This window comes from Drosophila innubila (genome assembly GCF_004354385.1).
Source record: "Drosophila innubila isolate TH190305 chromosome 3L unlocalized genomic scaffold, UK_Dinn_1.0 0_D_3L, whole genome shotgun sequence".
NCBI classification, from domain to species: domain Eukaryota; kingdom Metazoa; phylum Arthropoda; class Insecta; order Diptera; family Drosophilidae; genus Drosophila; species Drosophila innubila.
In genome coordinates, this window is record NW_022995376.1 from 7,928,963 (window position 1) to 7,943,655 (window position 14,693).

General features: G+C 39.9%; 6 protein-coding genes across 6 annotated transcripts; 1 reads left to right on the forward strand and 5 right to left on the reverse strand.

The window, feature by feature from the left end:
- Positions 1–12: 12 nt before the first annotated feature.
- Positions 13–800, forward strand: LOC117788970. Its single transcript, XM_034627930.1, has one exon. The coding sequence runs from the start codon at positions 47–49 to the stop codon at positions 512–514; it is 468 nt and encodes a 155-aa protein (XP_034483821.1). The 5' UTR covers positions 13–46; the 3' UTR covers positions 515–800.
- Positions 801–818: 18 nt separating this feature from the next.
- LOC117788948 (regulator of chromosome condensation) lies at positions 819–2,970 on the reverse strand. Its single transcript, XM_034627904.1, has 3 exons — positions 2,811–2,970; positions 1,941–2,649; positions 819–1,876 (listed from the first exon to the last, which is right to left on the reverse strand). Exons 2-3 carry the CDS (start codon positions 2,605–2,607, stop codon positions 1,077–1,079), a joined length of 1,467 nt encoding a protein of 488 aa, XP_034483795.1. The 5' UTR covers positions 2,608–2,649; positions 2,811–2,970; the 3' UTR covers positions 819–1,076.
- Positions 2,971–3,234: 264 nt separating this feature from the next.
- On the reverse strand, positions 3,235–4,493 carry LOC117788959 (glutaminyl-peptide cyclotransferase-like). The gene is made up of 4 exons (XM_034627918.1): positions 4,034–4,493; positions 3,852–3,962; positions 3,571–3,781; positions 3,235–3,510 (listed from the first exon to the last, which is right to left on the reverse strand). Exons 1-4 carry the CDS (start codon positions 4,472–4,474, stop codon positions 3,338–3,340), a joined length of 936 nt encoding a protein of 311 aa, XP_034483809.1. The 5' UTR covers positions 4,475–4,493; the 3' UTR covers positions 3,235–3,337.
- Positions 4,494–4,680: 187 nt separating this feature from the next.
- LOC117788947 (solute carrier family 35 member C2) lies at positions 4,681–7,592 on the reverse strand. The gene is made up of 3 exons (XM_034627903.1): positions 6,497–7,592; positions 6,179–6,431; positions 4,681–6,113 (listed from the first exon to the last, which is right to left on the reverse strand). Exons 1-3 carry the CDS (start codon positions 7,154–7,156, stop codon positions 5,554–5,556), a joined length of 1,473 nt encoding a protein of 490 aa, XP_034483794.1. The 5' UTR covers positions 7,157–7,592; the 3' UTR covers positions 4,681–5,553.
- A 348-nt stretch (positions 7,593–7,940) lies between these two features.
- Positions 7,941–8,353, reverse strand: LOC117788976. The gene is made up of 2 exons (XM_034627937.1): positions 8,147–8,353; positions 7,941–8,070 (listed from the first exon to the last, which is right to left on the reverse strand). The coding sequence occupies exons 1-2, from the start codon at positions 8,259–8,261 to the stop codon at positions 8,030–8,032; spliced, it is 156 nt and encodes a 51-aa protein (XP_034483828.1). The 5' UTR covers positions 8,262–8,353; the 3' UTR covers positions 7,941–8,029.
- Positions 8,354–9,707: 1,354 nt separating this feature from the next.
- Positions 9,708–14,652, reverse strand: LOC117788950 (adult enhancer factor 1). The gene is given in 3 exon segments (XM_034627906.1): positions 9,708–12,031; positions 12,093–13,165; positions 14,399–14,652. Coding segments are annotated over 2 exon segments (1,434 nt in total). The 5' UTR covers positions 12,922–13,165; positions 14,399–14,652; the 3' UTR covers positions 9,708–11,426.
- Positions 14,653–14,693: the final 41 nt, after the last annotated feature.

Below are 14,693 nucleotides of genomic sequence, written 5' to 3' on the forward strand. Positions count from 1 at the left end.
CAATAATAATATCAAGAACAACAATAATCATAAGAACAACTACGATATGCACAAAGAGAAAGAGTATTGCATTTGTGATCTGAGCCTGGATCTAGACTACATTAATGCTGAAGATGTTGATAATGCCGACTGCCTAGAAGCCCTAATGCTCGTCCAGCTGCAATTATCTCTGCACAATGGCCACATGGCGAGGGAGAGGCAGATGGAGATGGGCGGTGTTGCCAATGGCGGTCATCTGCTTGGTCTCATTGCATTTGCACGGAAAATAGCGCGCGTGCTACTCTCCCTGTCATTGTTATGCTGCATTTTGTTTCTTAGTTTCTACCTGGGCAACAACTATGATAGCCACAATGGCGGAACATCGGCTTACCCTCAGTCAACAACAATAGACACGTCCTTGGTCAGCAGCAGCAGCAGCACATCCACAACCACCACCATCACTAGCGTAGCAATCAACAACACTTCTTCAACTATCGAAAATAACAATCATTTAGCAGAAACATATTCCATATAGTCCGTCTATATGATGTATATGCATATATATAAATCGTTGTATATATATATGGATATACAGACAAAATTACTATATAGAGATCAGAGAACCATAAATTTGTATTGTATTAAAAATTCAATGCAAACTCACGTTTGCATTTATGATACAGAAATTGTATTAACTTGGGCGAAGAGCTCAGGTAATTGTGAATTTCTTCAACATTTTTGATTAGCCGCTGGAAACAATGAATTTGTAGTAACTCTATGTACGATATATGTAAATTATAAACAATTACTATTATTAATGATAATTAAAAGTTGATTAGTTTGTAAATAGTACATGTTTTAATTCGTTTTGCTTCACTTTTTCCCTCAATAGCTTTGCATGCCATTCTCTCCGAAATCTTACAAATTTACTACAGTTATACAGTTAATATTTATATATAGATAATATTTTAAACAAAATCAATTAAATAAACAAATTTATTCAGTTGGGCTTAGTAAACGTTGATGCGCACACATTATGGTGCGTCTAGTGATTAAACTTCAAACAAATTGGGAACGTTCACTAGCGTTCCTCCTCCTTAATTCTTCTTGCGTCCACGTTTGGCTGCTGTCTTTTTGGCGGGCTCACTGGCTACGCTCGTCGCTGGCTCGTTGTCATTTACGGAACTGACCACCTCTGTTGGGTTCTCCTGCTCCATGGGTGCTTCCGCAGCTGGAGCTGCTTGAGCGGCGCTAGCAGCTGTCTTTGCCTTCTTGCTAGCTGGCACATTCTCTTTCTGCTCTTCCTGTACATCGGACTCGGCCAAGAACACACTGTGCTGTCCACCGCCTGCTGCAAGCAGCATTCGTTTATTTGCCGTGTTCTTGCTGCTCACCACGACTGGCTCCAGTTCGTCGTCGCCATCGCCAACGCCCAGCTGCTGATTGGAGCCCATGCCCCAGGAATAGAGTTTGCCATCGTTGGTAATGGCATAGGAGCAAGCTTCGCCACAGCCCACAAAAGCGGTTCTGCCCGACAGCTGTGGGATTGGCATTAGCTCGGCAACCACATCCTTGACATCTCCGACACCCAAACGACCATAGTCAGGTCGGCCAATTGCAAAGCAACGTGAGCTATTGTCCAATACCAGAGTGTGATGTTGACCACCGGCAATCTGTTTGACATCCTTCAAGTCCGTCTTGATGGGTATGAGGACGCGTTCCGCTTCCTTGGCGTGTGTCAGTTGCTTGTAGTTGTTCAAGCCCACAGCCCAAATGGTCTCAGTCTGCGATTCGCGCAAGAAAGTGCAGTAGTTGGTGGCCCAAATAGCCTCAAATGGCTTGGTACGCTTTATGATCAGCTGATCCGGTCGCAGTAAGTCACGTTTGCCACGACGACCTATGAAATGGGATGGATTAATTAAAATGACACGTGACATACGTAAAATAAGAAGTTTACTCACCCTCGCCTCCCACAGAACGTTCCGAGATGCGACCCAGTTGTCCTTGCTCGGCACAGCCCACCGTATAGACTTTGCCCGCTGTGGTCAGAATAACCAAGTGATCCGCGCCAGATGCAATGCTGCAGCAGATGGTGCCCTCTAGCAGATTGATGGGTGTGCGCTTGTTGCCATCAATGGTGAGTCCCATGTTGCCATGTGAGTCGCGGAACGAGCCCCAGGCGTAGACGCGACCATCCTCCAGCAAACAAGCCGAATGCGAATCGCCCGCCGAAATGCAAAGCGCCTTGCCGGGCAAATCGATTAAAGCCGGCGTTGATTCGCTGCCTTCGGCACTGGTGTCGCGACCCAGAGCGCCTTCATCGTTGCAGCCAAAGGAGTAGACATCGCCGTTCTTGGTCAACACCAGACAGTGCATGCCGCCAGCACACACATCCACGGGATTGGGTATGCTCTCAACGAGTGCTGGTCGCTTGCGCTCCAAGACATCTTCGCCAAGGCCCAGTTGACCGGTATCACCGGTGCCGCAAACCAAAACGTTGCCAATTATTTGGCGACGCTTTGGCAATTCCAGATGGAATGCAATCCGCGCCCTTTTTGCTTTTGTCGGCTGCATCACTTTATCTTCCTCGGAATTGTTGTTGTTTGTGAGCACTTTTCGGCGCGGCATTGTCGTTTTTACGTTAAATTTCGCAATTTTCTTACACCAAAACTAGAAAAACACCAGAGAGAGAGCAAGCAGATAAATAAATATATACATATACGGATGTATGTGTATGTTAACTTGTAAATATATGTATATGTATGTACAGTATGTGTACAATATGTATGTAAGGTTAGGTAGGCGTTGCGTTGCAATGCGTTGGTACTTACAATGGAATTTAAATTGATGGCTGCTTGGCGAGAGTGGTGTGACTGCTTCTACGGTTTTTCGGCGAGTGAAAAATCATATAGTCCAAATTTTTGGTGGTTGATCTTAACTGATATGCTAATCCAGCATGAAAATGCGCGGGAAAGACGAAAAGTGGTGAACACAGATGTAGCAGTTGGCTTTCATATTGTTGCATTCAAAACATATCGATATGGCTAATCGAGTTATTTTAATCGAGTGTTGTATATTTTGTCGATAGCTCAAACTGATTGCCTGAGTGCGATAAGCTATCGATATTGCAAGTGTATGGCGCCTTTATTTCGTCTCAAACAAATATATTTATTAACTGGTAAAACTGCTAAAGAGAATTTAAGCAACGTAAAACATGGTATAGAATTAAATAAATTAATTAAACAAAATAAAAACTTCACAAAAAATTAATTAACTTTATTTTAAAATTATAACATGCCTTATCGATCGCACAATTTTAAAATCATCGATACTTTCATGTTTACCATTGACGTAGTTTCTAATCACTGTCATCGGTATATTCGAAATAGTATCGAAAATAGTCGTAAACAAATCGAGTCATGATTGCGTTCATATTATGAACACTCGGCCAATGCAAATTCTCAAAATTATCCTCTTCTTGGTGCCAAACTTCTGGATAAGTATGTGGTACAACATGCATAACTGGAACACCTATTTAAATAAAGAGTTATCATGCAATTTGAAAAAGAGGCAGTTATTTTAAATACGAACCCGCCTCAAGAAACGAATAATGATCGTCATCAAAGTCACTATCATGATCCTTTAGCTTATAGAACAGCTGATGGCATTTGTGAAGCTGTCCCGATTCCTTCAGCTTTATCTCAACGTCTGCCATGTGCTCGTGAAATATAAATGTTTTCTCGTATTTGCTCATGTAGATCTGATTTGGAGCGCCAATCAAGTTCAAAGTAATGACAGCATTCTATGGATTGGTGTAGACAAATCTTGGAAAATATGTTTAATATACATACATATATATATATTTGTCTTACGATTCTTTTTAATGATATAATCTCGTTTTGTATAAAGTTACGCGATCCGTACAAGGGTATGAAACCATCATTCATGCCATTTGTAGAATCATGAGCGTCAAAAAAGGCCAGCTGCTCGAAAGGGAAGCAATAAATGTTATTTCTGTCCGATCAAATTCGGAAAATCCCAACAGATTACACACCACTAAACCAATATCATCGCGTTGGAAAAGGTCCAAGTCAGGTAAAGAAGTCAGAGTCTTGGCCATGTTTAGGAGAATGGCACAGGAAACACCTGCATCGGTGGCACTAACAAAGATATTGGTAGACTCCAAGTACTTCGAATCGTAATGACAGCTCAGCAATAGAAATCGCTTAGCACTTGGATTTGTAATTCCAATGACATTAGCTAGAGGATAGGGTTCATCAGATTCATCGAGAATTGCTTTAAATCCGAGTTTTTCCAATTCCTCTTCAAGGAAATCGCACACCTTGGCATGACCCTTGCTATCGAGACTTCGTGGTATTAATATATTGTTTAGTGCGTTAATAAAGTTCTTCTCGTCACTGGAAATACTTAATGTTGGATTAACTCGAATCCACGTTAACAAGCTGATTATCACCAAAACTAAAAAGAGACACATTATAACCCATTTAACGCGCAACATTATTGAAAAGAGTTAAAAACATAACAAGAAACTGAAACTCGAAAATTAAAATTGTATCAAAATACTTCACTAGACTTCTGGGTGTATCTAATGCCATTCTCCATAGTAATTATAAGTTTCTTACATTGTAGAAATTACTTTGACAAACTTAACGACTACAAGATATTATATTAAAGTCAAAATTTCAATTTTAAATACACTTACACTTTTATTTAGAGCCCTGAAATTCAAAATTTTTAATAGAGTCCTAAAAATGATTTGCATTTTGCTTAAAGTATAAATACAAAGTGTGTTTTGCTGCCAGTTCATTGGGTTTTAAGAGTTACGTATGTATAATAACTAAAATATATAATTAAAGTTGGAAATAATTTCAGCCAGTTTCTGATAAGAACTAAATTAAATTTCTATGAAAATAATTTGCACATGTGTCCAATCAACAATGTTAATAACAACTAAAAAACCAACTAAAAACCATATACTATTTGATAAAGTAATCTTAGAACAAATCTAATAAAAATCACTCGGAAGAATGTAAGACTTTTAAAGGCAACAAATTGTAGCATTTTTCGGCGCACCGAATTTGAAATACCCTCGCAGATATATTTAAAGTTAAGATGTTAACTTAATGTCTTTTCAATTTGGTTGAAGAACCCGAACATTTGTTCTTATGGCAACACATTTAAATTAATAACAATTGCGGAGAAACTAATTTGCTTATGGCAAGTCTGACAATTTGGAATAGATATATACAAACACACGTAGTATATGATCTGCAAGGGAATGTAAGTATAGTATAATATAGTATGGTGTATATATATAGTAGATAGATGCGCTAAGCAGACTCACGTTGAGATAATAATTAAATTACACATATAATAAGAATGTAGTAGATTAATTGCTGCGCTAAGTAAAGAGTTTTAGAATGTACAACATTTACAAGAGTGCCAAAGATGGTGCTGATCATCGTTGACCATCTATTAAACACACAATCACACATTGGACTGGCTGTTTCTCCTAATGAGCCGTCATTGGTCAATTTGGTGAACTTGGTCAACTCATCGCTGCATGTCGCGTCGCTTGAGCACATCGAAAATGACATCGGATGCACTTTGTTTATTCATTGAATCGTTGGCCGAATCCTCCTCAGAGTCGGTTTGCTCCAGGAGCGGCACACTGAGTGTGTGTGCCCGTGATCCCGCCGCATTGCCATGGACACCGACAATGGCACTGCCTTTGTTGAACTCATACTCAGCGGACATGTCCTCGCCATCGTTGTCCAGCTGCAATGCCAGCTGTTGCTTGTTTAGCTGCGAAATGCTCGAGTATTTGTGCCACAAGTGACAGCAGATGCCGGCCAGACAAACGCCCAGTCCGACCAGGTTGATGGGAGTCAGCTGATCACCTTTGTACGCCACAGCCAAGGCCAGTTGGCAGATATCCTTAAAGATGCCCGCTATGGATAGCGATAGACTGGATGTTTTGCATAGCACCAGAAATTCGGTGACCTCCATGAGGAAGGCGATAAGAGCGCCAAGTGTAACCTTGGCAATATTCCAAATGATGTCCTCCTCGGATAGTTTATGCAGATCCACCATGCCCTGATGCAGTTTAGAACCTGACAAAGCAACAGAATAAAGCATTTAACTGAGAACAATAGCTCTTTAGATAATTGGAACATACCTTCAATGATCAGTACCAGCGGCAAGAGGGCTGCAATCATCCAGGGCTGCATGTGAAAGATCATATCAATGGGATTATGCAGACCCAGCTTTGATTTCTGCATTATGAACTGGGCAAAACTCCAGCGAATGCCACTGCTCAGCGATGCAATGAGTATGAAGACGAATCCCAGTGCATTAAAGCTTGTCGACTTGTAGGTGAACATAAATAGGCCAAGACCAATCAATCCTACAATGAGAAACAGCGACCAGCTCTGTGAAAGCATAAATAAACTATAAGTATGTTATTTCTCTATATATTCATAGTTATAGCACTTACTCTGCGCTCCAATCCCAACAGTATGGCAAAGATCAGTATAAAAACAATGGTCGATGATTTCGTCATGGTATACAACGAAATGGGCACCAGTAAAAGGCCCCAATTGGAGAAGCCAATGTCAATGCCGCTGGCAATGCCAGTTGGCGCCATTTTACGCACAGCCACCCGCCAATCCAGCTGAACCCGCGACTTGCCCATCCGCATCTTGTACACGTTCCGTATGCAGGCAGCGAGCAGGAATTTCAAGATCAAATGATACGTGACAATGGTCAGGGGAATGGGCAGATCTCGAATGATGTCCGTTTGATAGAAAGTAAGTGCAATGGACAGCGTTAAATACAGCAGCACAGTGACCAGAGTGGAAATGGCCATCTGCATGAAACGCGCATCCGAATGCCGTGACATTCCGTCGTTTGTTGCAGACGTGGCGTTTCCGTTCCCGTTCCCTTTGCCGTTGTCGCTGTCACCGCTGCTGCTCTTCTTGGCGTATTTAAAGTTCGCATGCGTCGGCAGTTGTCGACGCTCTTGACTTAAATTATTATGTGTGAATTCTAGCTTCAGTTCAACTTCCTCAGAGTTGTTGTCATCGCCATAGGCGTCGCTGCCAACGCCGACATCGACGTCGCCGGTGTTGAGACGTTCATATTTAGGGGCAACCATTATCTAAAGAACATTCATTTACACCCAAGCAGGCAAAACAAGATACAATTATTACAATTGTAGTAGACATGTACAATTCAATAGCCAAAAGTGTATTTTACGCTGTGCCGTTATCTAGAAATTTATTGATGTTGTGTGGCCATGCCATATGTTAGACTACGATGTTGTTTTTATTTTTTTCTCTTTGTCTCGTACGTTATCTACATACGTAGCTTAATGGATTGCTTCGGCGTTCACCTGAGTCGGTAACAGGGCGATAATGTTATTACGTTTTCATTCTGCCTTTTGGCCACTCTGTTGTATACGTCTGCTATTTAGCTGCCAACTGTTTATACAGTGTTTGTTGTTTTACTTTTTTTCGTTCAGTTGCTCTTGTTGACGTTAGCACTGTGTTGTAAAGCGTTGTAATTAATATTGGGATATCGATAGACCGTTTTGAGATATAAATGGCCGAGCACGCAAATTTTATCTTGTGTGCGAAACATACATTTTTAAAATTCTATATTTAATACAAAATTTAAAAAAATAAATCCATTTTGCAAGTTGATCAAAATATGAAATGGGCTTAATTACGAAAGCCAAGGCTGCCAACCCGCTTTTGGTTGCTACATGACTATTCACAAGTTTATAAGGCAGCTAAATCAGATATTAAATCATTTTTTTAAGGTTTCAAGTGTGTTTTAATTCAATATTTACATCTAAAAGCACTAGAAGGTGTGCATTGTTAACATGAATGCCTTTTTTTTTTAGCTTACATTAATTAAACTAATCGAAAAGCAGCATATTGAAATTGTGCTGGAATAAATGCATCTTTTATTTTTTTATCCGTGCTGCATTTGTGTCGGCCTCCTTATAGTTCCATTAGAGCTTGGATTAAAGCTGCGCGTTTTTCAGCTGTTGCAGAACAATGGGCGCTATATATTATAAGAAAGGTCGAATTCAATATGAACACCTATATTTTTACATAAGCTGCGCACGTTTTTTACATACCCACGCGAATAGCTGCGACAAGGACACCAAACATGATGAAGTTGAATCGCACCTCAGATGCCACTCGCTTCTGCTCCTCCGCAGGGTCAGGTTGAGATTGTTGCAGACGAAACATGATAGTTTATTTACTTTTTTGCAATATTCGCTAATGAAAAGTTAAAAGAGGACGTGGGGCCACCTATTAGAGATGGAAAAGACATCGATATCGAAACGTAGCAGCTGTTGGCTGTCGCAATCATTTAATTGATATCGAATACCCAAATCTGAGCGGAGAAATTACCAAATTATCGATTTCTTGGTAACAGTTATTTGAAAACTACAAATAGATTACTAATTATTTGGTTGATTTTTTTCATTCTTTTGTATTTTTTGTATGTCTCGTGGCTTTTCATTTTCTTTGCAAATATATATAATATTTATGCTTGTAACTAAGTACGCAATTACATACACATTTACATATAAATACATCTACTGCACATACATATATGTATGTAAATATATATACATATATAAGTATATAGCTTTTGTGTATAATTATACAATATTATCGCGTCGTTTTATTTTTTATATCTTGTTTTTAAGCTTTTCGCTCTGTCTCTGTACGGTTCTATTTTATTTTTATTATTATTTAACTTAGTTTCTCCTGTTTGCTTTCTTGTCTTTGTTCATTTTATGTCTAAATTCTTTGCAGTTTTACATTTAAATTGTACACACACAACTATTTAAATTATACGCTTAAAAGCTAATCTCACTACGACTCCTATTCTCATTAAAATGTACATAAACATATACCATATATAGGGGTAGGAGCGGGTGCTGTTTGTATTCAGATCTGAATAAGCATCAGGATCAGGTGGTAAGAAAGGCTTATATTTTTGATCGAATTGCAGAATGATGTTATTTAAATTATCTTTATAACAAAATAACAATTATTATTGTTGTAACTAAAATTAAAATTTTTGAAAATAACTATTAAGCTAATGGATCTTCTACTCAGTTCTTCTCATTTGATTCTCAAAAATCCCATATTCATTTTCAACACTTTTATGTTCCGTTTCAGCCTATACAAAGCAAAGCACCCTGTATTTCTGCCTATGAAAATATGTAATGCGGCAATCTTTGTTTTTATAAAACAATTTTTAAGCGTGATTTAGAATATTTATCTTGCTGCACATTTACATTTAATTACTACAATTATGTTTTCCTTTTTTTTCATTTGTATTCACTTGTTAACACTACACATTTATCAACATTTATTATTTATATTATGTATATGTATTTATGTACTAGTTTTATGTAATTCGTCCTTCTCTCACCGATCTTGAGTCGTTCATTTAAATTTATCGTCTCGTATACATTTGAAATTGTGGGTTTTCTATTTGTTGCTTTGAAATTGTTTATCAAAAGTTTATAGGAACTTTATGCAATAATTCAAAAATCTTTCTGCACTTTAAAAAATATTCAAAACGGGGAGGGCGACAAAACCAACACAAACCAAAAACGTACAAAATAAAATAGGCAAATATTTATATTTTTAGAAAATAGTATTTTCCTTTTTTTATGTTTTTTCTCCGTCTGTCACTTTATACATACAAAATTGGAGTTGGGCTTTGTACAGAGCATGATGCTTTCTATCGCACAATATTATTAGATTAATATTAGCATTAGTTTAACTCGTAGTTTGTGTGTACTCCAGTAACTAAGTAATATTAAGATTAAAATAATGAAGGCTATAATCATCATTTTTTTAGTAATTGCTTCTTTTTCAAATTGTGCCAATTTGTAAAATAAAACTATAACGACTAAAATTATAATTAATTATTAAAATTAACAAAACTCACACGGGTGTGCCCGCCAAAAAATTTACAAACTAAGGCTCAACTAATTTCTATAGTATGCTCTATATCTGTATCTGTAACTGTAGACTACGTAATTAGGTTTCTTCTGCTGCCACTTAAGGTAATAATTAAAAATTTGTTTAGTAGTGTTTGTGGGTGTGTGGAAGATAGGAGGGAAGGTAGGTGGAACAGCTTAGAACAAAATTTAAATAATTAGGCTACTTTTTAAAAACAAATTACATTTGTGTAAAATGTGAACCATGGGATATACAATCGAATCGAATAGTGTGTCTCACTAAAATGGCTGCATTTACAATGATTTACAATTATTATCAAATTGGTTTAAAATCTTCCTCTTCACTTCTAATTAGTTTACCTTCTAATTGTTGTTATTATGATATTGTTATAAAACATAAGGGGCAACGTTGACTATGTCAAGTGTCTCAGCTCAGAATGCAACAGAATTCTCGCTCTAAACAATTGTACAACAATTTCGCTTAAACTTTAAATGCTAAAGAACAATTTGAAATTGAAAATTAAGTTTATAACAAATTATTTTAAACACTTCTCTCTCATCTTTTTGCACTTTCTTTTTTTAGAAACTTTCAACTTAAACGCAATGACTTTTTGCCTTATAAATGATTTAGTTACTTGGGAGTTATGCGCTTAGAATATCAAGAAGGAGCTAGTAAGAGGGGTACAGGGGGGGGGGGTGTTGTTTAATGGTAGGAGCTTGTTGTAAATCTATTGCCTCGTAAGGAATTGTTATTGTTATTGTAGTTGTGGATATTGACGACTCTCTAGATGTGTTGAGTGGTTGTGTTATATGTCTGATCATTCTCTTTTAAGAGGCCATTTAAGCGCTAGGTGCTGTTGGCGACCGTTATTTACTCTTAATAATTTTTTGTATCTTTTAGCTACTATTGAAGCGTTTTGCTATACATTCAGGTCTGATCGGCCTTTAACTTTGCTTTCCTCTTCATAAGATATTACTAAACATAAAAGATTGACCTGATAATGAAATGATTTCAATATCAGTTAAATTTTCATATGATTTGCTTTTCTTACGGATCGAGCTAAAGTGTGACCACGGTTACAGACCTGATAATTCGTCTTGGTAAGTTCTTAGTCACATTTAAACCTTAACAACAACAACAACAATGTTTTCGCTACAATTAAACAACTAACAACAACGTAAGCGTATACACCAACGACAACAACAACAACATTAGGAACAACAACAAACTGACCAACAATACAATTTAATTCTTATTAAATTGTCGTCGTCGACGTCGATGAAACTGTTGTTGCTGCTGCTGCTGTTGTTGTTGTTGCTGCTGCTGCTCCAGCGCCACATACGCGACATTATGCTCATGAAAATGATCATCAGGATCAGCATTGTTGGCCTCCTTGAGTATATACTCAAGAAGCAACCCATCGACTCATCCATCGCGTTGAGCAGCGGCTGCAATGCCATTCGTTGGCGACTCCATTTTGATGACGCCCAGCTGCTGCAGTTGCTCACTTCTCGGATGTTGTATGCGTCCAACGACAACACCGCCCATGGTCACAAAATTACCATCGGCTGTTACAGCGCCCAATTGCATTGCACTGGACAAATCACCCAAAGCGGCCACATTGAAATGCGGATGATGATGCGGCGAGGTGCCATTGCCATGCGTAGGCTGCAGATGCGATTGTTGCTGCTGCTGCTGTTGCTGATGTTGTGCCACTGTCGTTGTGGATGGCAGCGTTGTAATTGTAACTCCCCGTTGATGTTCGATGTGGTGCTGTTGTTGCTGCTGCTGTTGCTGTTGTTGTTGCTGTTGTTGCTGAGATGGCGTTGACGACTGTTGATGATGTTGCTGTTGCTGGAGATGATGATGCTGCGCCAACGCCATGCGTCCTAGTCACCCCTCGTCCTCCTCGGTTTTGATCTTGACAGGAACGTAGACCTTGTCCATGACATGGATCTTTATGTGATTGTTGAGCGTGCTGGATTGCCGGAATTGTTTCTTGCATATGACGCACTCGAACGGCTTTTCACCTGCAAAGGAGGCTAGGATTAGCTTTGAACATAGTACTCAATTTTAAATGTATACGCTCACCCGTATGAATCTTCACATGATTGGCCAAAGTGCTCAGCTGACGGAAATGCTTGGGGCAATAGTTGCAATTGTATGGCTTTTCGCCAGTATGAATTTTCAGATGATTCGTCAGTGTGGACGATTGACGGAACGTCTTATCACAAACGTTGCATTTGTAGGGCTTCTCTCCGGTATGGATCTTCACATGGTTGGTCAGTGTGCTCAACTGACGGAAGCGTCTATCGCACACAGTGCAATGGAACGGTTTCTCCGACTCCCGCCCTCCGCCGCTGCTGCTCGATCCGTTGCCCTCACCCGAATGATCATTATTACCACCACCAGAGTGTCCATTGCTCACGTAATGCGATTCAACCGGACTATGCGTTGCATTGGCCACCAGATGCGCCAGCTGTGCTGGAGCTGACGAAGGCTGCTGTTGATCCGCAGCGGCTGCTTGCGCTGCCGCGGCCTGCGCAGCTGCCATTGCTGCCGCTTGGGCAGCACTGTGTGCCTCCGGTGAAATTCCACTCAAATGCATGTTAAAGGGTAGGGCGATTTCTGTGGGCGCGGGCGGCTGTTGTTGTTGCTGTTGATTGTGTTGCTGCTGCTGCTGTTGTTGCTGCTGCTGCTGTTGTTGTTGCTGCTGTTGCTGTTGTTGTTGTTGCTGCTGCTGATGCTGTGCGTGCGCCACAGCTGCCACATGGCTGGCATGGCTTGCCTGTGTGACCGTATCATTGTTGTTATTGTTGGCGCTGGTTGTTTGCGGTTGTGCGGCAACAATGACAATGTCACAATTGCTCATTGCCGCAGCGGCCTGATGTGCGTGTGGCAGGCTCTTGATATGCATCATCGGCTGCCAAAGCACTAAGGACTGGACTGGACGACTGACAACTGGACTGGGCGGGTGTATGAGAGAGTGTGAGTGTGTGTGTGTGAATGGAGGGAGCTCTAAGCGCGGGAGTGTACGTCAATACAACAAGAAACTTCGTGACAAGTTTTTGGCGCGCTGCTCACAAATGCCACGACATGCTGGCTGGCCTGGTTGTGGTTTCTGCTGCTGCTGCTGCTCTTCTTGTTGTTGGAGCTTTCAGTGCCTGCGCAAGACAAAGAGAGAGATAGTGCGATATTAGAGATGAGCAGTATAGTGATTTCTAAAATCACTGTGACTGCAAAATGGCATCACAACAAACATTACCATTCATCCAGTCACAGTGACACGATCACACAATCACCTCACTCCAAATGTTGCTCAACTCTAAAGAGAGAGCGCCAAAGCTTCAGTTGGAGAGAGCGAGTGAATGTGAGAGAGAGCGAATTAGTTGGCGGCATCTTTACATGTTGTTCGATTTTGTTTTTTTGGTATGCAAAAATATGTGAGGAATTCCCAAACTAACTGCGAAATGTTGAGAAATTATACTTCCATTTAAATTATTCATCAAACTGGCAACTTTAATTTTTGTAAGCGACTGGGCAGTCTTTTGTTGTGGCAAAAGTTCTGCTCTGTGTTTAGCATAAATTATAAAAACTGATGGCGATTATGCATTTGAAAACGCGCTCAATGCATGTAATTTGAATTTTTGGCTCTGGTTTTTACGTGCGGCGACAGGTTCCACGTTCCAATTGCTGCTGTTGCGCTGATACTGCTGTTGTTGTCTCCGTTACCCGTTTCCCCCACTCTCTCATATACAAACATACACATTTACACGCAATCGAACTCACACACACACACATACGCATGCAGACTTACACATTCACATGTTTTGGGGCGAACTGACAGCGTGTTACTTTCTCGCGAATTACATGTGTTTTTCCATCAATTTTACTCGAAGCTTTCGCTTCCAATCCTAGTCTCTAATCAAGGGCTTCCTTTAGGTTCTGTATTTTTGGCGGCTATCGTTAAATTACAATTTTTCTTCTTTCAGAATCCACTTTAAAGTAGTTTTTCTACATTTGATCTTGTCGTTCACGTTCGCGCTTCTCACCTTGTCACTGCCTCTGCCTTTCAGTGTCCCCTTCACCCACAAGCGACAACCACTTTCAGTCGACGTCGACGTCTTCACAACGCGCCACTCGGACACACACACACATTCATATTTACACACACAGATAAATACACGCATACAAACACATGAGCACACACACACACATACATAAGCTCTCACATTATAACAGCAGCAGCGAAAACCAAAAACTCTTTTGAGGTTATGGGCCAATTGAAATTTTCACTATTTTTCACATGTTTAATAACACTAATACTCTGCAGACGTGCGTTTTTCATGTCGGGCATGTACACTCTGTGCGCTGGGCGCGCTCACTCTTTGACCTACCTTTCCATTTTGTGCTGCCTTTGCTGGCCTTTCAGTTTTCTGATTGGATATTTCGCGGGCCAGGCAAATGCCCACCAAGCACAAGTTTCGCTATCAATTTATTTGATACTATGCTTTAAAGCATTTTTTATTGTTTTGTATTCATTTATAAAACGTAGAAAAATAGTAAAAATTGTTTTTTTTTTTGCTTTTACTGTTTGCGTACCAAATAGACGCGAAAGAACTGGTACAAGTGGCCCGTTGAACTGGTGCAATTTAGTGATGGTATATTTGCTTACCTGCGACTTGTCACAGG